This window comes from Gasterosteus aculeatus, chromosome 9, assembly GCF_964276395.1.
Source record: "Gasterosteus aculeatus chromosome 9, fGasAcu3.hap1.1, whole genome shotgun sequence".
Taxonomy (NCBI): Eukaryota; Metazoa; Chordata; class Actinopteri; order Perciformes; family Gasterosteidae; genus Gasterosteus; species Gasterosteus aculeatus.
Window position 1 is genome coordinate 12,499,985 of NC_135696.1, and position 24,195 is coordinate 12,524,179.

Below are 24,195 nucleotides of genomic sequence, written 5' to 3' on the forward strand. Positions count from 1 at the left end.
AACATTTAATTTAATCACACTGATTAAAACACTGATCATACCTAATATTTTCCATTTCAATAACATTATTGCTATTAACGTATTAAGGTTTCTTTTAGTCTGCTGAATGAAAATACTTTTATTATTACTATATAATTACATTTAAATTCCAGTATAAGAGGTAATAAAAAATTAAGTATTGGTGTTATTGGTACATTGATGTTGTGACCAAACTACGTTGTTGAATTGACACAAATTACAACTACCAACAAATTATTTCTACTGTCTTGAATACCTTGACATGTTGAAACCAGTCATCATTTTAAACAACTAAACCAATAACATTGTATTATAACCCTTTCATGTATTGCACCCATTTCCTAAAAATCTTTTTTTTCCTCTTCAACAACACGTCAAATTCTCTATTCACACCTGGTGGGGACAGAGATCTGGGTCCACGATGAACACGTGACAGGAAGTCCTCAAACTGCCCTCTTCATCCCGTCCGTTGCTGAAGTGGCGGTCGTCGTGGTCGTCGGTGGCCTGCATCGTGACTAGTCCAAAGAATCGGCGGTCATCGGGACAACAGGCGCTGAAGGCGAGTTTCTCTGCAGGATAGGTGGCAAGAACCTGACCTCTGTCACTGCAAAGACGCACGCTGTCGTGCATCACCTGGTGGGATTATAGTTCACACATATTCAAATCTGGTACCAGGAAAAATACAGATAATCCCACTCATCAGACATCAGTAAAACATGAAAGTTGTCTATGTTTATAATGCGGAAATCAAGCAATCGCGTCCTGTAATTACTATCTAAATGAGTGTGATTGATCTGTTTATCAGCATTTTATTTAGAAAACAAGTTGTTATCATCATCGTATGTTCCACGAAACATTCGTTCGCACCTTCATAAGAACCAACGAGTGGATCTTTTGCTCGGCCCGGAGGCGCCTCATGCTGCATCTGATGGCCTGCAGGCTGTCGCTCTCTAAGCTCGTTCCTATGGAAGCCAGCTCGATGGAGCCCAAATAGCCAACGATCATGCCCACGTTGAGGATGCCCTCGCTGTGCTCGAGGCCCAAGTCACCCCCATCGCCCACATCCAGGTCTTGCTCTTGCTGTTGAAGGTGGAGATGACTGAAGTCTGCGTCCAGGAAGACCGAGTCGTCATTCAGAACTTGGGCCATCTCCTGCTCAGAGAGCAGGTTGGGGTTGCTCTGGGAACGGGAGGCGTTGCGGTACGGAGGGCACTCTGGGTTGGACCGCGGACGTGGCTTTGATGATGAGCTGGGTCCGGGCCGGTCCTTGTCTGAGCTGCTGGAGGACTGGCTGGAGTTCTCAAAGATCATGTTAAAAATTCCCCCCGACTGCAGCTCTGCCACGACCTTCTCTGCCCTGTTGATGCCCAGCTGCTTGGAGTCCAGTTTGGGTTTGGACCACCCCCCACGGGCTCCACAGCCTGGCCTGCTGTTATTGTTGTTGTTAACACCATTGCCATAGAAACCATCCAACTCATCGTCACTCGAGCACGAGTCCAGGTAAGACGCCGCCATCGCGTTGCTGCTCTGGTGACGACTTAAAGTTGTGCGTTGGTGGTGGTGGTGCCGCCTGTGACGTTCTCCCTCAGCGATGACCAGCTTCAGGACGCCGGAGCAGCGTCCAATCAGTTTGACCACATCTTCATGCGACGCCTTGGAGACGTTGATGTCATTGACGGACAGAATGTGGTCTCCTGAACGCAGGCCTACATAGTCGGCAGGGCTGCCCTTTAAGACGCAGCTGAGGACGCACGGGCCCTGGCCCGACAGGGTAAAGCCGTACCCAGTTCTCCCTCTCGCCACCTCCACGGCCCGGATCCGACCCGGCTGGACGGAGGCGGGCGCCGGGGGAGGCTGGGGCGGCCCGCTTCCACCGCTCGGGCGTCTTTTTGACGAGGCATCCACTTGCCTGAACATCGTGCCGGGGAACTTCCTGTTGTCCATAGATTCAGTGAGTTTTAATCAGTCATTACACATCCCGAGGCTCTGCTCAAGCGGGTACGCAGGGGGCCACATCCAACATTTAGTGTCAAACTGCCCTGCTGTCAAGCTGCCACGAAAAGATGAGTAGCGGTTTCAAAATGCAGCACGGGGGTGAGAGATTTTCCTCAGTTGGCACAGCCTCGCTACTGTAGTATTCCCATCCTGGTGTTAGTCAGTCTCTCCCAATTCACAGGCCGAGTTCCCTGCAGCAACACAGAACAAAGATTAGACACGCTCGCTCCGTCTTTGTGGGAGAATAGAGGCTCGATCCAAAATGTTACCAGGAAATCGTTTGAGTGCCATTAATGGCAATATTGATCATTAATACCGCGTTTTACGTGTGATTATTGAACGAGACACCTGTGCAAGGTGGAGTCAGCTCGGTCCAATCAGAGTATGCTTTTTAAACGAGAGGCGTTTTTCGTACCTGCAGACATGCAGGTGAAAGGAGACGGACCCAGCATACAACAGCCAACGTTAACTGGGGTAACTTTTAACTTGTCACTTATTATCCATCGTGAACTGCGGCTTCCGTCCTAGTGAAGCAATTAGTTTTGGGGAAGTATTTTGGGACATATCCCTCAGAAACCCGTAAAGAAGACGTTGACGTTAGCCGTGGTTAGCTGATGCGTTAGCTCGGTTAGCTTGCACATAGCGGTGGAGCTACGCGTTAGCACTAGCTGCTGGTCGCTTTTGAGCGAAGTTAACCACTTGGTATTCAACGCTTAACATTCACACGCGTGCATGCTTAGTCTCTGACTAATTACGAAAGTTTCAAAAAGTTTCTTGCCGTGACTTGCTGCTCAAAAGCGCACCCACCCGTGCTTAAACGGCAGTCCCGCCCCCCGCTTTCCACTCCTTTGGAATGTCGGTCTGTCACTATGGTAACGGCGGTGTACACAGACTTTTACGTCCTGTCATTGGTTTTCCGAGTTGTCAGTCAGACGGGAAAACAGTTATGTGGAGAAATTGACAAAAAGTTAGTTTGAGAAATCACAAATAAAAGTAGGTAGCAGCACGTTCCACAGGTGTCAAAAGCCGATCGTCACAAGATCCGTCGTCTGGCTGCGCTTTTGTAATTGTTGGCGCTGTTATCGGCGGCGCGCGTGCGTAAGTCTTTTACCGTCCCGAGGAAAGCAACGGGCAACAGCTGGCCAATTTAAGGGGGAGTTGCAATGCGGGGATGGCGAAGTAAAAGGTGGATGCGAATCGTTTTTCTAATATCCCGACGGAGGTGTTCGGTCCCGCGGGTTTACGCCGGGAGATCCGAGCAGGACTTACGGGTCCGACGCGCCGATGCCGCTCGAGCAGCTCCCATAGTTCAGTATCCAAGGGTTATTTATTGAGGTAAACCTCAGACGATGGGTAAACAAAAGAAAAAGGCTGCACCATCTGGCGAAGTGGCCTTAAGAGGACTGGAGGAGGAGGAGGGGGAGGTGTGTGTGGATGTTTGGAGTGGGCAGGGGGGGCTTTACAGCACAGATGAAGAAAATACATTTTAAAGTTATTTTAGTTAATTTACAATATGTAGGAAAATATTATCCCATCATAGAACTAGTGGAATAAGTATCTTTTTTGGGGGTGGGTGGGTCCTTGAACTCTTTTAACTTGTAAATTATCAACACAAGTCAGCGTGGAGCAGCCACACCGAGCACTTGGGAAGGAAAACTGCTGCTTTCCTTTACGCTGGACGTCTGCATGCCTGATTGTGAAGAGGACCACATCCACACGCACCTGCAGAATTATTTATCTGGAATAGTTTATCTAGCTTCAAAAGGTTATTAAACGGTGCAATAAAAGTCACGTAAAAGAGCTGGCTGTGCCATCGTGATTTCAGCTCAGCGGAACCATATGGCATCTGTTTGGTAATCCAGCTAATACCTTTTTTAATCATGAATCTCCAACCTCATTGGTGCAGTAAAACAAGAGCAACATATGTTACAGACGGTAAAAGGAAATTACAGCCTGGCTGAGAAAAAGGAAATTGTACAAAATGTAATTACTGGATCATGTCAGGTTAATTCAAGGCTGAAAATATAGTGTACACATTTGTAAAATAATTTGTCGCCGGTCTCCTAAATCTGAGTTGGAGCCAGCTTGTTTCTGACAGAGGAAGAGGAGGCCGCGTAGGACATCGTTTTACGGTTCTGACAGGTCCAAAGTGTCAGTGGTTCACAAAAAAAAAAACACGCTCACGTCACCGTGGCAGAGAAGAATCCGTTCTCTTGATGGAAATCATTTTATTCACATCACACTTAATGTCTTTAAATAATTTATTAATTTCTACAACAGCTCATATCCAGTGATTATCTCTTGAAAATATTTAAATGAACTGAAATACACAATCTTTATACTTTACAGAATATTAAAAAAAAGTTTGAGAAGGCTTGACGGTCCTGTTGGGGATTCAGACAAGAAACTAGAGATCATAGTTTTTTATATAATACTTCTATTATGACTGTATAAATATATTTTCCTCATTGAACTATATTTCCAGAAAAGGACAAGATTTTTTTTTTTTTTAAAGCCAAGCAACAACATACCATTTGAAAGACCGTAGAAATTGCGGCGCATGTAAAATAACTTGGCAGAGAGAAAAATGAAACCGCACTGATTCTCAGCTTTTTCATTAGGCCAAAATCAATAACTATAAAATCTGAGCTGCAGAGGAAAAACAAAGTTAAAGATAAGCATGCCAAATTAGTTGAACATGACTTCCACGCCCATTTCCCCAAACCACAAAGAAATTCTGGGTAATCGCATTATCCGCCCCGCAGGGGTCCCCAGCCAGTGCCCCGCTCTTCTTATTGGAGACCAGAGAATAGGCCCCTAAGTCTGCTTTTGTAAAGTACTGCAAAAAAAAAAAGGATCAGTCATCCGCAATTTCTTTTCGCGCCACGCAACCCCAAACTGACCTTGAAGACACTGTATATGTTCGAAAAACAGCACTCTCATTCCGGCGCATGTCAAATTTAAATGACAGCTGCAGAGCTGGTCATTTATTGAGCGAATACGTTATTTAAACATGATCAAAAGGAAGCCAGTCACGTTGCTGTGGAGGGTGGAAAGTGGTGACACATTGAGCACACAAAGTACCGTGGTGATGTTTTTACTTTGCTGCACTGCAGGACTCATTGCATATGATGTCTAAGTGCCTATCATCAACATGTGAGGAACTTGAGTTTTCAGGTGCTTTAAGTACTTTGCACAAAGACAATGAGATATTTAGCAGTCTTTAACTGGGACAAAAACAATATTTAAAGCCCAACAAAGACAGAATAGGCCCCCTGTCATGTGGCATCACCAGGCGACAATCCCTCATTGGTCTCTAAGGTTACGAGGGTCCTTTAGATTGTGTCGCAACGCTTCCTCACAGCAGTCATAGCAACCGCACCCACAGAATTACAGTATGAAGGACTATGCAAGAAAATAGCAGTAATGCTAAGCATGCTTTCAGTGTACAGGACATACGTGTATACAGTCTTCATCTAAGGCAAGTGTATGTACAGAGTAACGCCGCCCAGCACGCTCCCAGGCAACACACGGTCTTCAACGAGGTACTTGGCACTCAAAGCTTTCTGCCCACAGATTCTCATTTTGCTGATCATGTATGTGTTAAGACAGACAGAAAGTGCTCTAAATGTCCACGTTAAGATCTCATTTTTAAAGTTTGGATTTTATCATGCACCTTGGCATTTGTACAACTTCAAACTACCATTACTTTTTCTTTTCAAAAGGTACCTTCATTTAAAGACTGCATTTTACATCCAGTCTTATAACAAAAGTCACATTTTACATCCTGAGTATTTAAAAAGTAAAAGAAATGGACAGGTGGAGTCATTCAGGTGTAGACGAGCAGCAGTTTTTTTTTTTTTTTTTTAAAGGACGAGACATAAGCAATGTGGTAAAAATCATAAGAAGCAACGTTCACCCCTGCTACTGGTTACAAAAGACGTCGCTGCAATTTTGGTATTTCACTTGCTCGACATTGCCCATCATCTTTGTCCATTCACTAGAGCATCCAGAAAACAAGTTGGTCTTTCTGCAGTGACAAATCACAACATCCATCCCCATTGGAAGAAAAATGAATAAATAAAAAGGAACTATGGCTATTAATGGTCATTGTTACACAACAAATATGTACTATTTAACTTGTGTGCGTCAGAGATGGACACAAGTAACTTGTATAAAAAAAAAAAAGGTCTTCAAAGACACTAATTGACAACATCAAGACGGCGCGTCTGACCCCGCCGTGTGTCAGCCCATCGTCAGTGTCCTAACGACACCATAAGCAATCTTTTACAGAACGCACTGAAAAATAGATGCATTGAAACTTTAAATATAGTAAATACTTTGCATTTAGTTTTTTTTTTTTTTTTTATTCCTTCTCTATTTTACTTTACTGACATCACAATACTCAAGTCCTCACAGGAAAATAAACAAATCCAACGTTTGTGTTTGAGCGATGTTATATTTCTTTTTATAGTTTTTTTCAATCAAGGTGCTGGGTAGGAGGAGGTGTTCAAGGTTCTGTCATTCATCTGGACGAATGTTCTGTGGAAGGGAAGGTTTTGCAGCCGGTGTCTTTCAGTAGGTGCACTCTTCTTACATTCCTTTGACGTAAGCCCTGACGCTGACGAGAATTTCAGATCTGCCCTTGATTTTCTACGGAATTCATTATTCTGCCATCAGTAGTTCTACTCATGTGACATCAGCGTAAAGGTGGGAGGCTACAGTAGATCTATTTTAGAACGAAACATTCTGTCGTCCCCCTTCATTGCAACACGAGGGCATGTACAACATGGTCATCTAATTTCCCGGTCTACCACACTGTGCTTCATCCTCGCCCCTCTCTCTCTCTCTCGCTCTCTCTGTGCCTTTGTGTCCTTCCCCGTTCGTGCCCTCAGAGCGATGTATCCTGGTGGATGGACTGCAGACAGCCCAGCAGCTGGTAATAAGGGCTGCCTGGCGAGGCCACGGTCTCAAAGACAGACTGGAAAGCCCTGCGGTCCAGCTCCTCGTCAATCTGGTGCCGGTAGAAATCCATGGCGACCAGGCAGAACAGGTTGACGTCCACCACCTCGCTGGAGCCCATGCGGCTGATCACGTGCGGCAGCCTGGTTTGAGAGCAGGGAGGGTTAAGGACAACATAGAACCCTTTATCGGTAAGCTGTACAATTGAACTTGCCCCACACGAGCGGAGACACGACCCAGTCACAGTCCTGCTGATGGCTTTCATGTAAGGATACAGGGCTGATATCCACTGGGAGGTGGAGGCAGAGACGAAGAAACAGGAGAGGCTCCACATGGCCATGGCCACTGGTGTCCTCTGGGTGAAGTTGGACAAGGAGAGCAGCACCCAGTCTCGCACCATAGAAGACTGGCCTGTGGCATGGAGGGTCTGGAACACCTGGAGGTGTGTGCCGAGCAGAGGGAGAGGTGGGAGAAGGAGGACATTGGATACTGGGATTACTACCTAAAAGATTTGATGGGCTACAAATTATGTTATAAAAGCAACATTACCTTACAAATAAATCTAACGCACCATACTATTCATGTGTTGATGTGTATGGATAAATTATGTCAACCTAAGAATCAAGCTGCTGCATATATTTTTCTACTAAAATGTCAATAAAGGGGACGGATCTAAATTTATTTTAAATCCCTGAACAACAACAACGGGAAAGAACTGCATGCTCCCGCTTGTTGTTGTCGTGACAACTCATTGTTTGATTGGAGAACAAAGGCGCTGGCTGGGGCGGTCAAAACAAAAAAGGTACCTAGTAACAACTCCACTGAGACCGGACTTCACTACCGCTCCTTGCAAGAAGCCAACTCTTCATGGCCAAATAAATTGGATTCAACATACCGGACCTTATGAACATGTTTATCTTTTATGGTCTTGTTTGGTTTATAATGCATCATTAACAATTTAGCGATCATTTCCATGTCCTGCTGCTGACCTTGTAGACGACCGCGGCCATAAATTGTGGGTAAGGCTGCTGATTGGACAGGAACTCTCCGATGACCTTGTTCATGACGTCCTGTGGCGGGAAGAAGTCGTCCAGAAACTGGGGCAGGATCCTGGACACCACCCGGGCCTCGCTGGGTAAACCTTTCCGGATCCTGCAGACAGGAAACCCCCGAAGAGCAAACAATAATTGTAAACTAAACAAGTGTGGCTATTGTGGTCTAAGAGTATATTATTTTGGATGCCACGATACCAAAGAATCGAGTGGGTCGTGTCATTTAAAAACTAAAAAAATAATGACACCATGTGTTGTATCTGTACAACAGAGCTTGTGTGCGTTTACCTGTCAAAGAGCACAGAGACTCTCTCCATGGCAACAATGATGGACTCGCTGTCCGGGGCCTGGGGGTCAGAGTGGGCGGGGCGACTGGCAGGGCTGGCTTTCTCTTTTCCTGAGGAGAAACCAACATGACCGGCTGTGACGCCCACCCCCTCTGCTACGGCAGAGCCAACCTGACCTCTAACCCCTGTCACGTCTGAACCCGACGCAAGCACCGCTGAGAGGACGAGAGGGGGGTGGGGGGGGGAGGGGTGGGTTGCAGCGGTTGAACCAGTGGGGGAGACGTTAGAGTGGGTACTGATATCACAAAATTCAGATCAGAATTTAGTCAACCTTAGTAAAGAAGATGGGGGAATTCTGGGAGCTAGTTTCAGTAACATTAAGGAGGTGAGATTTTCAATGCCATGTTTCCTGGTTAAATTATATACAAGATTATCTTCTCCAGTGACCTGAATGTGCAGCAGCTTGCTTTGCCGTGGTGCACATAAAGAGGAACTTAACGAAGTTAAGTTAGAACTCAGTTTGCATTTTCAAGAGCCCTCCTTTACGCAAAGGATTTGCTGGAGCCCTTGGCAACAAAATAAGGTGTTATTTTGTAAAGTGTTATGTTGTCTGTCAGCACGCAGAGAACACACTAAAGGTTGCTACAGTTAGTACGGGGCGACGTAGGGGTTAGAGGTACGGTATTTCAGAGGCATGTATAGAATTCATGAATCATATTCACAAGCAGTGTTGTTTAATGCTGTCACAGGCCTCATTAGAAAAAAGAAAGATGTGTTAGGCTGTCAAGAGAGATTTAATGGATGTAAATGACTAAGTACATCTAGCTCTAACTGGCAGATAAGATATCAATAACTAATTTATTTTAATGATGGTGTGCACTGTAAGCTGCATGAAACGGTGAGCTCATGAATTAGTAGTGTGTCAGTAGACCAAAAAGTAACTGAAGCCAAATATGATAACGGGACACGTCTACATTTTACTTTACAGACCTTTAGAAAGGAATGAGTGTAGGAGGGAGGAGGGAGACTCATCCCAACTGAAGCCGTTCACATAAGCTGGCAGAGCTTCACCTTTGCACCATTACTAAGGGACAATGCCCAAGTGGCGTAAACTGATTATGGACGTAGTCTACTGCTATGTAGAGGGGCCATGCAGGTGAGTAAGCCAACTCGCTTCACCCTATGAGGCGTTTACAGTAGATTGAGTAAGTCCTGATAGCGGTAATGGAGGCACGGGTCCGTATGCAGTGGATGGAGGCTGAATGCAGGATGCTACGTTGTATTTGTATCAGTCGTGTTAGAGCACTTCTTACCGGTGTACATGCAGGTGAGCATGAGGCCGAGGGCGGCCATGGCTCTGTGTGGGGACGGCATGTTGACTCTGTCCACGCTGAGTTTGACCAGAGCTTCTCCGTCCACGCGCGACAACTGCTCCGACAGCAAGAGGCGCTCCAGGCCGCGCAGCACACAGTGATAGATGACGGAGGGGGTGGAGTCCTCGCTGGCCGACACCATCACGCCACACAGCTGGAAGACAGCAGACGGAGGCGAGAGAGAAGTCAACATTTTTACAAAAGAGGCACATAAATTAATTCATTATCATAAGCGCCATTGTTTATTGGATTGGGACAAATGTTATTTTAGTTCCATTCACACACAACTAATGTTTACCTGTATGATTCCAGCCATAAACTCAGCTCCTACATCCAGAGGGTAGTTCTCCATCATGTAGAAGGCCACGGCACACATCACCAACACATGCTGCTGGTTATGCAAGTTCACACAGCTGCAGCACACAAAGAGCAGATGTACAAGGTGAGGGGAACCAAATTAAAATGAAATGGTAAAGACCGTGGTCAGTTTGTTTGAAATGTGGAGGTCAGCACCTTGTGGCCAAATGCTGCCCTGTTGGTCACAGTCTCACGACAAATCGTGAAAAAAGATGTATAATCTCCACTAACCTTAAACTGGATAAAACCAATTCATTCCAAAGTCCCATACATCACAGACGGGCCACCCACCGTCAATAAAAACATTTGCTCCATGATTCACCATCAGCTCATTTAGACTATGAAATGAGGTTGGTGTCTTTAACATGTAAGCATCCAAAAATAAATGTCCTTGCTTTGTGTTTTGCTGTTGTTGATGTTTTTCTGTCAAGCACTTTGAATTGCCTTAATGTTGAAATGTGCTATACAAATAAAATGGACTTGTATTTTCTTCTGATAGAATAGAGAGCACTACTCACTGAGCGATCGCCCTGAGGTTGGACAGCAGGTACTCAGAGACGGCGGGGATGAGCTGTTTGGCTGTCTCATCCAGCAGGTCACACTCCAACACATACAGCACTCCATGCAGAGCCCCCATGCGGCTGGGCAGGTGGGTGCTGCGTAGGGTCGTCTCCAACAGGCGACAAACAGGCTCCGCTATTGCTTTGTCCTACAAAAATACATTTGCATTATTAATACACTTAAATCAACAGCTCATGCAGGTTGGTTGAAACCCTTATTAGGTCCTGAAGCGAGATATTGCTTTTATTAAAAAAGGGTCGTCAAGTATGTAATAGAAATTTTAATAACACGCTGGCATTATGGTGATATCTTTATAAACATTGTGTACGTTAGACTGTATTCTAGCGGTTTCAATATCCAATCACAAACACTTTTAACATCAAAGACTGACTCCAAGGACAGTCGTACTCACCATTCCCAGTACTGCAGCTGCCTTGCAGATGGCCGGCACAAGGTATTGATTGAGGATCTCATCCTCCGGAGGATGGAGCTTCTGCAGTTCCATCAGGGTGGAGAACATCATTTCAAACTGGTTCCTCTCTGTGAACAGGTCCGACACCGCCAGCAGCTACAGAGAACGAGAAGAGTGGGAAGATGCAGAGTGGATCATCAAACCCCTTTGCCAAACTAGACACGCTGGTGTGGTATATGCTCTGCCTTCCAGAGTGAGAAACTGGGATCTTTGCTGTCTGTGCTCAAGATTATTTTGTGTTTTAAACAATCCGTTACTGATGAAGCGCGTGCAACGTTGCTCACCGATCGGACCACTTCACTGACGAGTATGGTCGGGGTCTTCCTGTTACTCGGGGAGCCAGGGATTAGCCACTGGCTGTACAGCTCCAGCAGAAACTGGGAACATGAATGAATGTCCACACCTGCACGATGCTTCCTGAAAGCGCCGATGGACAGTAATGAGTCTCCATGGTGCATTCCTGTTTCAGTCAATGTGTTGAGACTAAAAAGTCTTGTTTGACTGACCTTGAATTGATAGGAGACACTGGCGGGGAGATGGGTGCCGGAGTGTCTGCTTCATCCTCTTCATCCTCACCCCATTCTTCCTCTCTCAGTGGGGTGATGTTGTTACCTAACCACACTGAGTGGATGGAGACCTGGGAAATGAAAAAACACATTTTGAACACATGTTCCTCAACTTAATTGTTTCCACCCGTTCTCCTTTGTTGCAGCCCTCACCTGTCCCAGTTTGTAGTCCATGTTGCCCAACTCCCTCTCCGTGTTAATCTGAAGCAGCAGCTTCTCGTGGCTGATCAGCGTGCCAGCTGAAAAACATATGAACGGAATTTAACCCAAAAGGATATTTTTGTTTGAGAAGATTAAAAAAAGTAAATCAAGTAAAAATATATGAACACTAGTGTGGAGTGAGTGCAGCAGCTGTCTAGGTGAAAGTTTTGAGTTACCAGCGGATGCTGCCGATAGGGAGGGCACAGGGTCCCAGGCATGGTACGGGTGGTGCGTATGAACATTGTCTCGCTTTGACACAAGAGCCTGAATCTCTCTCTCCACCTCGCCTCTGATCATTGCAAGTTTCCTTCCAAACCTGGAAACACTCAAAAAATAAATAAATAAACAAACAAACAAAAAGACACTGCAGGTCTTTTCTGAGTACTTTAATAAAATAAATGGAAAACAGATGCGTAGCTACCGTGTTTCCAGCGCTTTGAGGCTCTTGTTGCGTGGCTGCTGTTCCAGACAGCTGACTGCAGGATTGCCAGCAGTAGGCAGGGTCATGGCACTCAGCACCAGGCTGGTGATGGCCTGCACTGCTAAAACATTCAACTGGGTACGCTCCAAGTCCTCCTAAAGACACAAAGGAAGAACGAAACAAAGAGTCAGATGGGAAAGGCCGAGAGACGGGACGGACAGTTACCCAATGTTCATTGTAATCTGAAAGATGTCCAGGTTCTTCGTTGCTCTCACGCTAAATTCATACAAATGCTTGTGTGTTTTTATTAAACTAAGCAACCGCGCAAATGCTTTTACAAGAGCGACAAGTTCTGTAGTCTCAATCTCATAAACAAACTAGCAGCACATTCACGTGAACATTATTTGTGTGGGTGTACCTCCTGCTGTGTCTCCTCCTCCTGGTCCATAGTGATGGGTTGGGTGACCAGCACCCCCAGTAGTGTGGCCCAGGTCTCCTCAAACTGAGTCCTGCTGCTCCAGCCTAAACATTGAGCAACCAAACCAGAAAATACAGTAATGCAACAGTCATAAGCAGACCATGATCTGATGTACTTGAGGCAGATACTGCACCTCTGAAATGATAGTTATCAATACTAGGCAACTATGATGAGATAAACCATGAGACAATAAAGGGAAAGCCTTTTACATGACTGTCTGTGGGTTTGTGTACCTAGTGTGTTGATGCGGTAGAGGAACTCTCGGAAGACATCCTTTTCCTGCAGGAAGTCAACAGGGATCTCAGGCAGCGTTGTGCCGTATTCTCCTCCTGGCTGAGGGGACCAGCCCAGTTTCCAAACCTAAAAAGTCACACACATTGTTTTAATAGATCAATACATATACACACCGAAGGCCTAATATTTGTCACACACACTGACCAGTGGAGGTACTCGGGTGTAGCAGTTGACTAGAGGCAGTCGAGACAGACTGATGACAATGTTGCGCAAGGTTGGCGTGAGAAAAGCAGGGAAAACACTGTTTCTATGGTGACCCAGGGCAAGGATGCTCTGCAGGCCTTCCACCAGCTCCGCCATAATATCACATGCTTTCCGCTCCAACGTGTCTGCAACATACAGGGGAAAACTTATTTCATGGAAAAATTGACGCAGACCAAATGACACAGTTACACATGAAACAGCGTTGCTGCGCAAAGCACATGCATACCAAATAACAACATCAACCAGGCAAAGGTTAAGAAAACTTTTAAGTGCTCACTGTCAGCATGTGCAGAGTCAACTTCATCTGCTTCAGCATCTCTCTCTGCCTTCGTCTTTTTCTTCTCTGGATACAGGAGCTGGTCGCCAGGACTGACAGCCACTTGGGAGGACAAAGAAAAACATTGTAACCAGCATTGAAAAGACAAGCAGACATTCTAATAGTAAGGGATAGAAATCCAAAATACTTTTTTCCTCTTAACTGTACTTTGTTAAGACTCTTTATCAATCTAGACTGTTTTGGTGTGCGTTGCGACACATGTTGACTTTAATCAAGACACGACTTCAATCGTATTGAATAATATTTCTAACACTCAGCAATGAACACCAAGACAATCTGGATTGATAAGTAGCAATGCAGGTAAAAAGCAAAAAAAAAACTTGATTTTGGGGTAAACAGACCCTTTAAACACTAAAATCATAGAAGATAAACCAGCACGTCTCAGTGGTGTCCTCACCTGCAACGATGATGAGGTGTAGGCAGTAGATGAGGGAGCAGGTGTGTGTGGCGTACTCCGGGGTGGAGAGTTTGTTCCAGACGCAGGGCTGCTGCAGGGCCAGACACAGACAGGACAGAGCCCACTGCAGGTCCACACTCAGGGGCAACTGGTTCTGCAGGAGGCGCCACGCTACAACCTGGGCGAGCAGAGAGAAATACAAGGTGAATCGATCCCATCTGACATCCAATCACAAACATCCAGCTGAGAAATATCAAATTGTACATTAAGCCAAAAACACATACTTTAAGTTTGATAAATTTGAGATATTTTGTATCATACACACAGTCATTTTTAAAAGGGATTTTTGCAAAAATGTCATGTCCATTATACGTTTATATGCAAAATACAATAAAAAAAATATATATGTATGATGTGTTCTTTTACCTCGGCAGCAGTGCAGGTGAAAGTAGTGATAAGATGTTCCTTGTCAAAGGGGATATGAAGTGAGGAAGGCAGCTGGCTCACACTAAGCAGGTACTGCGACAGCGCTCTGCACAGCGACAAAACCCCGGGGTAGAAACCCGGCTCCTCTGAAAGACAGCAGAACATATTTTAAAAAGCAGATGTTAAGGGAAATTCACAATACAACCACAAAGCTTGAAGCAACAAACTCCAACTCAACTAAAGTCAAGTTTCTATTTTCAGGAGATGGCTAAATTCTACAGTAGACGAATATACATAGCATTGGATTATGCAATCTCTCCTCTCACCGTACACAGCAGCTAGTTGGTTCCAGTAGGGCTGTGACTGAGCGGGCGGAAGGAAGGACTGGTGGGGCACAGGAAGTGACCCTGTGACCCCTGCTAGCCGCTCTAGGGTCACCTGCAGAGCTGTCTCCAACAAGAGCGCCCCCTGACCTCGTGCTAACCGCTGCATACCCATACTGAGACATGGACACAGCAGGCTTAGGTTGAATTCCTGAGGGGGGAAGCAATGTTTCAATGAATCGAGATAATGATATTTATCTAGAAGTGGGATTGTGGCACTGCAGTCTGTCACCTTGCAGCTCATGATATCCAGGAGGTCGGTGGGAGGAAGTTTGGTGAGGAGTTCTGTCATCTCCAACAGGGAAACATCTCCACGGAAACAACACTGAGACTTCACCAGAGCCACGTACCACTCCTGAAAACAAAATCATGTACAGAAAAAACTTATACCTCCTATTTCTTTCTTTTGCTGGATTTATGTGCACAGTAAAAAACAATTAAAAAAATAAATGCGTACCTTATCTGCAGAGACCAGCTCGGGGGCAGGTGGGGGATCCCCATCCAAGGGGTGGGACGTCACAGGAGGTGTGGGGCTGCTGGTGTCGGCAACAGTGGCTCTGAACCTGTCCAGCAGGGAGTAAAACCTCTGATGCCTGCGTTAACAGAGATGGAAAAGGTTATTTTTGTTCAACATAAATCTGCTCTGTGATACATAACGTCTATTCTGGAAGATACTTGGCACCCTTATTAGTCCAGTGACGGCAGATGTTACATTACTTTGGTCTGTACACCACTTGGTACTTACAACCCACATACAATGGAAGGCGACTATACATGCAGTATTTGGGGAATCCAAGGGACAGAATTTGCCTCACAGTAGCATGTACTTGGTTGTAAATACACTTATGATTTGGTTTGAGCAGATGAGTAATGCAATGTTAAAATCAAGTTTGACTTTTTTAGCCACATTAACTGGCGGGTATTTTGATAACTAATAACTGATAACTGTAAATGTTAAAGTTATAAACTATTCCTCAAATTGGCTGCAATACAGAAGATCTCTACCTCTGAGCCAGGCCACTGGTCTGGAGGTATTCCTGGATCCTGTCCAGTTCCTCCACAGGAAGCTGAGCTACACTGTTCTGCAGGAGGGAGGGACACAACAGCACATGATCACTTTAACAGACGACTGACTGACTGGGTCTGCAGACGTCTACTTCATAACAACACAAGGGATTGCTTGTTGTGAAAAAACAAGGTCAGAGAAAGACTGGAAGCCATGATCTATCAATAGAGTATAAAACTTATCGGGCTGTCACAGTAACTACTTTGTTTATTTCACCAAAATGAATTGCGATATTATTGCAGACTATTTCATGCTAGTGATTACATATTGACAATCTGAAAATATAAAAGCACAATAATGCAAGTACACGCTTAGAACGTTTAGAATTGGAATGTGAAAAAAAAAAAAAAATGAATAATACACCTTTAACAAAAAAAATAAAACAAAAAAAAAGATACACGGTCCGGGGGAAGCGACAGTAGTTCAGGTTGAAAGACTGGGTGGGACAGTTTTGTGTTTTAGGAGAAATTGAGTTACTTGTGTTGCTTTTTTTTTGTTGCCACTGTTTTTAAACAAAGTGGACATACGGGCTCATTCGTGTCTATTGGCTCTCCTCTTTCATTCGGCTTACAGCCAACATGTTCCGGAGATTGCAGGTTTGAAACAAAGTCCATTTAGACTTGTTTATCCTAACTAGCTCGGCCAGTCAATATATTGATTTTCGCCATGGGCCTAATAACGTATCGCTTTAACTTTGAAACACATTTATAATGAGAAACCTGTTCGATTCCAACAGCAGTTTAGGAAAAAAAACTACAATAAACTCAACCAAAATAGACTTGAAGGGTAAAAGAAATGCAGTCAGAGTCAGATGAGCATCTTACTGAGTCAATGTGAATTTAAACATTGAATAAAACAAAAGGAAAGCAGTCTAAAACGCTTTAAGTGGGGATTTTCCATAATAGGCTCGCAATGATAAAATAGAGTTCATCAAATGTTGAGGTCAAAGTCCCCTATTGCAAGAAACGCAAACTAATCCATAAGCTGTACCTGTAGTGTCTCAGCCAGCAGCATCTCCACTCTGCGGCACGCCAGTGTGTCCACCATGCGAGCCAGAACCCTGAAGGGTGTACCGAGCAGCTTGTCCACATAGAGCATCAGCAGGGAGCCAGACTGACTCAGGTGGATGCCTTCCAAACACTGCAGAGTCTTCTTCAACATGGTAGGCTGCAAAGGGGTGAGAGGAGTCAGTTAAAAGGGGGAAAAAAAGGTGGATGAACTGTAAAAAAAACAAAAACCTTTACGACCAAATCAAGAGGTGAAATGGCCACAAAAGGAGAGATGTAGAAGAAAAGAAGAAAAAATAACATTTTCAGTAGTGAGAGGTACTGGGAAAACAGAAGTTAAAGGGTGAAATCTCACTGTGTTGAGGTTGTCACAGCGAGACTGGATGGCTTGGATGAAGAGGCCGCTGGCAGCGGAGTTGCGGTGCACAGCGCTGATGAAGTCCTGCACTGGAGGCTCATGGGAAAGGCTGATGAGGTCACGCACGTGGTTGACAATCAGCCAGGTCAGATGCTCCGAGTCATGCAGGTTCTGACACTGTTGTAGTGGGAAAAATCAAACTGACGTGTCAACCAAAAACAAAGGTCTATGTAATCAACACATGTTTGACGATTGTTGTCTATTTATGACTCTGAAAACTTCAGATTCTCACCACATAGTCACAGAAGAGGATGAGGGCTCCCCTGCGTACAATCTCTCGGTTCACCATAGCTAAGCGCTCCTCGGGCTTATCATCCTCGCCGTCCCCTGAGGAGTGAGGGCTCAGCAGCTTTGTGCACGACAGGCTGTGTCCCCTGAGAGCGAAGAATGAAGAAAGGGCAGTTTGTTACGAGATGCATTTGCATTAAGACCTCGAGTGGCAATAAACGTCGCTGCGGTGCTCAGAACCGTCTGTTCCTACCTGGGAGTCTGGTGCACCTCGGTCCACCAGGAGTAGTTGGTGTAGTCGATGATGAGGAGGACCTGGCACCAAAGTAGCACCAGAGAGGGGTGAGTGGTGATCAAGCACTGCACCAAGCTGTTCAGGCCCTCTAAGGGGTAAAACAGAGCGGCTTCGGTGCCAGTCGGTCCAACTGCACTTCCACCCTCGCCTTTTAGGAGACGGCTGGCTGCAGCTGTGATTCTGCGGAACATTCCTGAAAGCGGAAAAAGGGAAAACGTTAAGAGCGAATGGCTCAGGTAAAGACTAGTATAAAAATAACAGCATGCAACCGATTTGGAATGTAATGAAAGGTCTGAAACTCACCACTTTTGAAGACATGTATGAGACACATGAGCAGTGTGCCCAGCTGCTGGCAGTAGAAGGTGTGTTGCTGCTCTGTAATATCAACTTTAACCTGTCTGGAGGAAATGTCATCCAGCAACACTCCTACTAGCTGGAGAAGGAACCTTAGTAGAAGGAAAAGGAGAAGTGAGAAGGTGGGTGGAAACGGACAGGTGAAAGCAACGTAGTGCGTGGAATAAAAACAGGGAAAAGGACCGCTCACCTGGCAAAGGTGTCCTCGGGTGGGGCCCTTTGTGCCTCACCAAAAGGTTCCTGGTTGAGGAGCGTGTCGGCAGCAGGTGGGTCACTCGGGGAAAAGCTCGGCTGATGCAGGCGACGGATTGTGTGGCAGGAGAGGAGATGCGGGCTGAGAGAGAGTTCGTGGACCCGCGACAGGACAATGTCCTCAGTGGACTGGGAGACGAGGACCCGGAGCACCGCCAGGATACCGGACACCCACAGCTGGACTGTAGACACGGACGCCTGGAGGAGCAGACGTTTGGGTTCAAGTCAAACATATATGTTTGGCAATTACTTGAGGCCTTTTGGAGGATTTTATATGAGGTAATTATACGTAGTCGGTGTCATCTCCATACTAGGTGGCAGTCAGCAAACCCCCCAGTTTGGAGAAACAGAAGTATCAGAAAGGGATCAAAGTTGTTGTGGACAGGAGCAGCAGCTAAACAAAAACCCACCTAAAATATGTATTTCAGTTCAACTGTGACCTGCATTTGTAATATTTCCACCGGTTTACATCCTTTTCTGGGAAACAATGACACAAACTAATCAATCAAAACAGCAACAATCGTGTTCTGCATGGTAGAATTACTAGAGGGGATGGATAAAAATGACTTCAGTCCACGTACTCCTGTGTCTACTTTAGGTAATAAACTGACTGAGGATAAGTACTATATACCACTTCAAAGATCTGAAGTATCCCTTTAAGTGGATTAGGTCTTCATGCATGTTCAGGTGTGAAATGGGCAGTCTCACCATGGTTACCGGCGTGGTGAACATACTCTTGAGCAGCATGTCTACAGGTCTGAGGGAGGAGGGCGCTACAGTTTCAAACAGAGTGTTCAACACTCCCAACGCTTCCGGAGAGTCCAGGTGCATCTGTGAGCACAAGATACAAATATATTTACTCAATTCAAGCTTTACTTTATACACACAGGTTAAAAAAAAATAATAAAAACAACGAAAGTTAGGAATCAATGCAACACGAGGCCACCAACGCAGAGGTATAACCAAAACAACCAAAACAATTTCCCGACACACAATGAAATGTGGAAATATAACTTGTACTTGTCATTCTTAGGATTTTTAACTAAAATCTAATTATTGAAGACCAGACATTCTCTGCACATTCCATATATGTTGTCGTCCTCCACGATCTTCCAGTACAAATAGCTCAATCTCAACTCCCAGGTAAAAGAGCATTTTCCTACCTGCTGCTTGGCAATCATGGGAAGTATGACGTCAGCGATCTGTCGGGACAACCTCTTCCACTTGTCCTCATTCTCTTTGTGACACTGCTGCAGAACGAGGATGAACATCTCCAACACCTACATGGAGAAGCAGGAGTCAGGGTGAGAAAACCTTTCCTTGATGCTTTGTGACGTCAGCGCGCCGTGTCTGTCGGGATCCATCGGGGAGAGTACCTGGTGGTGTTGCACAAGTCTGAGCAGCATGGAGACCACCACTTCTTTTTGCGTGTCGAGCTCTTTGCCTGCATCCGCTTTGTTTGACCCCCTCAAAACAAACAGATCATGGACGATCGGCTGCAAAGCTGGGATGGCTGTGAAGGAAGGAGGAAAATCTAATCCAACTACTTCCGACTCAATATCCATGGCTGTGTTCACGATTCTGTTCATGGTGATTATGAGAAGCATAAACATTTCTGTCACCCAGCAACAGCAAGGCTGTGCTTTTATGATTATGGTTCAGGAATGTAACAAGGGTAGAAGTTTTTCTACCCTACCCTACTCTAGAATTTAATAATGAAATGATTATAAGTGGCGGGCAACCTGTAGTTCCTCTTACCGTGTGTGACAGCTTTCCTTCCGCTCGCCATGATGCCGTCACACAGCTGGATGATTTTGGGGATGCTAATTATCTGCTTGGAGTGGTAACGCTCATAAGACAGCAGCACCAGGAAGAAAAAGATGTTGGGAATGATGGCCTCCGAGTCTCTGTGGAAGAACAGATTATTTTAGGTCACAAGACAGCAATAGAATATTTGAGCTGATCTACAATTATGTGGAAGCCAGATTTAACCACTTATGTAACACATAGAAGAACAACATCTAGAGAAAAGCCCGTTCACCCAAGTGGGTCCTGAAAATGCCACATTGCTTTTTTGGGAATCACAAAGAAAATTACCTGAACTGTCCCACTTCAATGTATTCAAACTGCTTCAGGACAAAACCAATGAAGACCTGAAACAGAAAATGTATTTCACGAGTGAGCAAGATGAACAAATGCAAAAGCATTAGTGTGTGTTTTTTGTTTTGTTTTACCTGATCCGAGTCAAGCAGGCAGTAGTTGACTCTGAGCTGCACAAGTTGGGCAAGCAGGTCCAGTACTTGCCTCTGCAGGGCCACGGAGGTGCTGGTAGTGTACTGCTTCAAAGCTTTAATCACCAGTGGCTCAAACAGACGAATGTGGTTGTGGATGGCATTCTGAAAAAGTGGAGGGCAGTGTTTTCAGAACAATAGCACTAAACCCAAGCAGACAAGCAATACAAAGAATTACCTTAACTTATAGTTTACCTTGTCTCCTCTGTTTCGGGTTGCATTTGCAATGTTGGACCGCAGCTGGTTTGAAGCCTTTTGCATCACATCAAACCACCTAGAAGAGAAACAGGAAGGCAGGTTGCTCTAATTAGCTCATGTCTGTGTATTCATGTGGAATCAACGTCTTTCATGCTCCTGTGTCGACTCTGCGTGTTGCTACAACTCACCCAGAGGTGTCCTGCTCCTGTTCAGCCTGCACCATGTTACGGAGACTAGCGTCGGCCAGAGCCTGAGTGAAGTGCGTGTACGGTGCCATGAAGCAGTAGTGATAGAGGCCCGGCCGCAGGCTGGACGAGCCGAGACGCAGAGCCTTGCCCTGAGAGCGGCTGGGTCCACTGGAGATGCCCTCGCACTGGGAGGCCAGGTTAGTGCCAAAAAGGGTCTTTAACAGCTACACCAAAGAGAGGTATCAAGTTAATAAAGAACAGCAGTCACCCTGTGAAGAGTGTTTGTTGTTATAAAGTTATAACTATGACTCAATCTCAACACACGTCAAGTAGCTCCGACCGCTGGGCGCTCCTCGATAACGTGTAATAATAATACCTGAACAATTTCCAAGTGTCCGATATTCCCCATTAACACCTTTGCTGCTTATTGTTTGAACGGACATTCTTCTTTTCTCTGAGACGTTAGGGGAACGTTTACTTACTTTACTTATACATCTAAATTCATTCAAATCACTATAATGCAATGTGGGGTGTCTTAAAACACTCAGGCAAGAAGACGGCCAGTGAGTGTGTGAGTGTGTATTAAGATGTATGAAACCATCGCACAGGGAAACCGATGCCTTTACAGTTCCTGTCGGCAGGATCCAGCCTCACTCTGTGTGGAGTCACATCGGTTGCAGCACACTGCTCAGTGTTGCAACCATAAAGACTGCCACACACGCATGCAGTGAATGTTATAACACAATAAAATCAAGATCTACCACCACAGACATAAACAATGCGGATTGCTGACCTGTTGTACACAAACAGTAGCCATGGTTGGTTCTCTGCAAAAACAGGACTTCAGGTAGCCCAAGATTTCCTCCACACACTGACAGAAAATAGAAGAACATTTCATTGAATACATTCATCCAGTCAATATAAAGAAAATGTTTATAAGAATGAAATAAATAAACTTAATTTGCTTTCATCTAGTGCAGTCATCAGGCTTCCTTTTTTACGGCTCCCACCAATATAAACATTGAAACAATGTTTGATTTTTCTATAGAGATGTATTTACCTTACTGATGTCATGTAGTGTGGCCAGCTCCAGGAGCTGAGACAGAACATCTAGCGTGGCACGCAGGAATCCTCCAAACTTCTCCTGACTACTGTGGAGGTCCAGCGTCACCTGGGATAAAAAACTAAACATAATTAACACCCCCACTAACCACCATTAAGACTGTAAAAACACTTTTCTGCCGCGACAGGAAGTCGTGTTCTGACCTTGAAGTTGGCGTGTGTAGCTTTGAGGACATCATAGAGCTTGAGGTAGGGCGGCAGGTGATAGAAGTTGCCGAAGGTGGTAGATTTGTTAACGGCGGTTAACCCGGTGCCGTCTGCTGGCCTGCCTGCTCACAAAAGGCAAAATGTCAAACTGTTTGACACGTCACGGAGACTCTTAACCTATAGATGGTCAGGTGTGCATGTACCTGTGTTGACCTCATTACTTTTCTTTGGACTCATTGGAGCAGCACTGGGCTCAGCAGCATCCTTCTCCTTGCCTTTTCTGCGGATGGGACTGAGGGAGGGGGTATTGCTCAGGGAGGGGAGAGTGGCCTAAAAAAAAAAAAATAACAGTAGGAAACCGTACAGAAGGTGAACTCCTCTGGATGGCCTTCCTGTTGATACAACTTAGTCATAAGCAGAGACATGAAAGTAAATGCAAATACCATCCCCTTGACCCTGAGCACACAAAAACAAAAGACTGAGCAGTTACCTTGACCGCTGGTCCCGGTGGTATGTCATCCAGCACATGGGCACAGATGTTGAGGATCTTTAATAGGTGAGAAAAGAGCTGCTCCACAATGGCCACCAGGGAGCGCTCTGACAGACCAGCCCATGGCTCCTCCATCTTATTTGGGTTCGGATTGGCGCTACCGCCGCTGCCTTCGTCCTCGCCCGCCCAGGGGTTGCGCATGCATTTTGGGGCCACCGCTGGGAACAGGATTAAAGGACGGGTCAATCGAAAATAAGCTACAGAGTCTCAAAGTTCTGTTTGAGTGAATGGTGGCGTGTTTGCAAACACAACAGAATTTCAAGCTACAGGTCAAATCTGAATGCATATATTACCCACCAGCAAGAAGATTGCCACAAAGCAAAAGTGCATCCTGGTGAGAAGAAAGATCCAGTGGAAACCAGGCGGAGGAGAGCAAAGAGAGGACCATGTTGGCCATTCCTACTGTCAGAGTCCTTCGCTCATTGTCCGGTGCAGATGAAGAGGTGGTTGAAGAGGCTGGAGAACTGCTAGGCTGAGACACACTGAAGAGCGGGACGGGAAATAATCAGTTGTAGACAATACATTTTAAAAAAATGGGAAAGAGGAGGTTATTTTTATGGCAGAATATACAACAACCACACAAACCTAAGGGCCCTGCCTCTGCTGCGGCTGAGACTAGAGCGTGAAGAGAAGCTGCTACTGGAGCTAACGTAGCCACAGTGCCAGCCCGTGCTCCAAGTGCACACTGGGAAATTTGTAGCCAGGAGGCACAAGGCTTCACAGCAGCCAAACTGCAGCGAAATGGACAAATTCATTGTTTTTTAGATGTTATCATAAACACACACAGCAGAAACTAAAAAAAAGTATTACTGAAAGCTTACAGTCAGCGCTCGGGAGGAAGAGGAGGTGAAAGCATGGGAGACGGCCGTAACCACTCTGGACAAATTATTCTCGATTGTGACATCGGACACATTGTTAGATAAGTTGTAGCCTCGGTACGTCCTGGCAGACGGACAAAAAGAGCAGAGTTCGTCATACAGTGTGTTCTGTGATTTGGTCATGAAATCTGTCACTGAACCATTTGGACTTTAAGAATGAATTTCTTAACAACAGAATGGCATTGAGCGTCTAGACTCAATGCCATTCTAGACTGGGTGTCCGTGTACCTGGTGATTGTGCTAACTGTGAACTGGGACGGGGGTTGTGTCTCATGCATCAGCAGCTGCAGGTAGACTGAACTCTGGTCCCGGGCAATAGCCACCACAGGGTCCACTTGACCCTGGTCACAGTCATAGAACAACCTGGAGACCAGCCTAGTAGAGAGAGAGGGGCAAATGAAGAGGGAGACATTAGAA

At 45.5% G+C, this 24,195-nt stretch overlaps 2 protein-coding genes, 1 long non-coding RNA gene and 1 other non-coding gene across 18 annotated transcripts in view; 1 reads left to right on the top strand and 3 right to left on the bottom strand.

Annotated features, from left to right (window-relative positions):
• rgs12b (regulator of G protein signaling 12b) overlaps positions 1-3,420 on the bottom strand; it is a 33,212-nt gene extending 29,792 nt beyond the window's left edge. For 3 of the 10 annotated variants that reach the window (XM_040186215.2, XM_078108879.1, XM_040186211.2), the window contains exons 1-3: positions 2,362-2,855; positions 886-2,204; positions 412-651 (exon numbers count right to left, since the gene is read on the bottom strand). In XM_040186215.2, coding sequence (XP_040042149.2) covers positions 412-651; positions 886-1,962 — 1,317 coding nt within the window. In that variant the 5' untranslated portion in view covers positions 1,963-2,204; positions 2,362-2,855. Of the gene's footprint in view, positions 1-411; positions 652-885; positions 2,205-2,361; positions 3,116-3,282 lie in introns of those variants that run through there. The other 7 variants (XM_078108880.1, XM_040186213.2, XM_078108882.1 and 4 more) reach the window with 4 other exon arrangements.
• On the top strand, positions 2,418-7,869 carry LOC144411588 (uncharacterized). Its single transcript, XR_013468774.1, has 2 exons — positions 2,418-2,487; positions 6,909-7,869. It is a non-coding gene; the product is annotated as an uncharacterized LOC144411588 (long non-coding RNA).
• Positions 4,261-24,195, bottom strand: part of htt (huntingtin) — a 29,683-nt gene continuing 9,748 nt past the window's right edge. For 4 of the 6 annotated variants that reach the window (XM_040186208.2, XM_040186205.2, XM_040186207.2 and 1 more), the window contains 46 exons: positions 24,007-24,153; positions 23,722-23,842; positions 23,486-23,631; positions 23,198-23,382; positions 22,841-23,058; positions 22,554-22,680; positions 22,348-22,472; positions 22,142-22,252; positions 21,875-21,952; positions 21,082-21,305; positions 20,891-20,969; positions 20,639-20,800; positions 20,502-20,557; positions 20,163-20,311; positions 19,781-19,917; positions 19,568-19,684; positions 19,113-19,235; positions 18,343-18,602; positions 18,102-18,244; positions 17,757-17,991; positions 17,508-17,649; positions 17,213-17,392; positions 16,841-17,017; positions 15,790-15,866; positions 15,242-15,377; positions 15,017-15,139; positions 14,728-14,935; positions 14,402-14,547; positions 13,976-14,153; positions 13,519-13,620; positions 13,182-13,366; positions 12,977-13,103; positions 12,684-12,787; positions 12,266-12,420; positions 12,021-12,160; positions 11,797-11,882; positions 11,584-11,714; positions 11,362-11,494; positions 11,018-11,173; positions 10,563-10,753; positions 9,986-10,100; positions 9,628-9,841; positions 8,316-8,529; positions 7,965-8,127; positions 7,251-7,411; positions 4,261-7,118 (listed from right to left, as the gene is read on the bottom strand). In XM_040186208.2, coding sequence (XP_040042142.2) covers positions 6,905-7,118; positions 7,251-7,411; positions 7,965-8,127; positions 8,316-8,529; positions 9,628-9,841; positions 9,986-10,100; positions 10,563-10,753; positions 11,018-11,173; positions 11,362-11,494; positions 11,584-11,714; positions 11,797-11,882; positions 12,021-12,160; positions 12,266-12,420; positions 12,684-12,787; positions 12,977-13,103; positions 13,182-13,366; positions 13,519-13,620; positions 13,976-14,153; positions 14,402-14,547; positions 14,728-14,935; positions 15,017-15,139; positions 15,242-15,377; positions 15,790-15,866; positions 16,841-17,017; positions 17,213-17,392; positions 17,508-17,649; positions 17,757-17,991; positions 18,102-18,244; positions 18,343-18,602; positions 19,113-19,235; positions 19,568-19,684; positions 19,781-19,917; positions 20,163-20,311; positions 20,502-20,557; positions 20,639-20,800; positions 20,891-20,969; positions 21,082-21,305; positions 21,875-21,952; positions 22,142-22,252; positions 22,348-22,472; positions 22,554-22,680; positions 22,841-23,058; positions 23,198-23,382; positions 23,486-23,631; positions 23,722-23,842; positions 24,007-24,153 — 6,901 coding nt within the window. In that variant the 3' untranslated portion in view covers positions 4,261-6,904. The remainder of the gene's footprint in view (positions 7,119-7,250; positions 7,412-7,964; positions 8,128-8,315; positions 8,530-9,627; positions 9,842-9,985; positions 10,101-10,562; positions 10,754-11,017; positions 11,174-11,361; positions 11,495-11,583; positions 11,715-11,796; positions 11,883-12,020; positions 12,161-12,265; positions 12,421-12,683; positions 12,788-12,976; positions 13,104-13,181; positions 13,367-13,518; positions 13,621-13,975; positions 14,154-14,401; positions 14,548-14,727; positions 14,936-15,016; positions 15,140-15,241; positions 15,378-15,789; positions 15,867-16,840; positions 17,018-17,212; positions 17,393-17,507; positions 17,650-17,756; positions 17,992-18,101; positions 18,245-18,342; positions 18,603-19,112; positions 19,236-19,567; positions 19,685-19,780; positions 19,918-20,162; positions 20,312-20,501; positions 20,558-20,638; positions 20,801-20,890; positions 20,970-21,081; positions 21,306-21,874; positions 21,953-22,141; positions 22,253-22,347; positions 22,473-22,553; positions 22,681-22,840; positions 23,059-23,197; positions 23,383-23,485; positions 23,632-23,721; positions 23,843-24,006; positions 24,154-24,195) is intronic. The other 2 variants (XM_040186210.2, XM_040186209.2) reach the window with 1 other exon arrangement.
• On the bottom strand, positions 21,668-21,797 carry LOC120825901 (small Cajal body-specific RNA 14). The gene has a single exon (XR_005713177.1).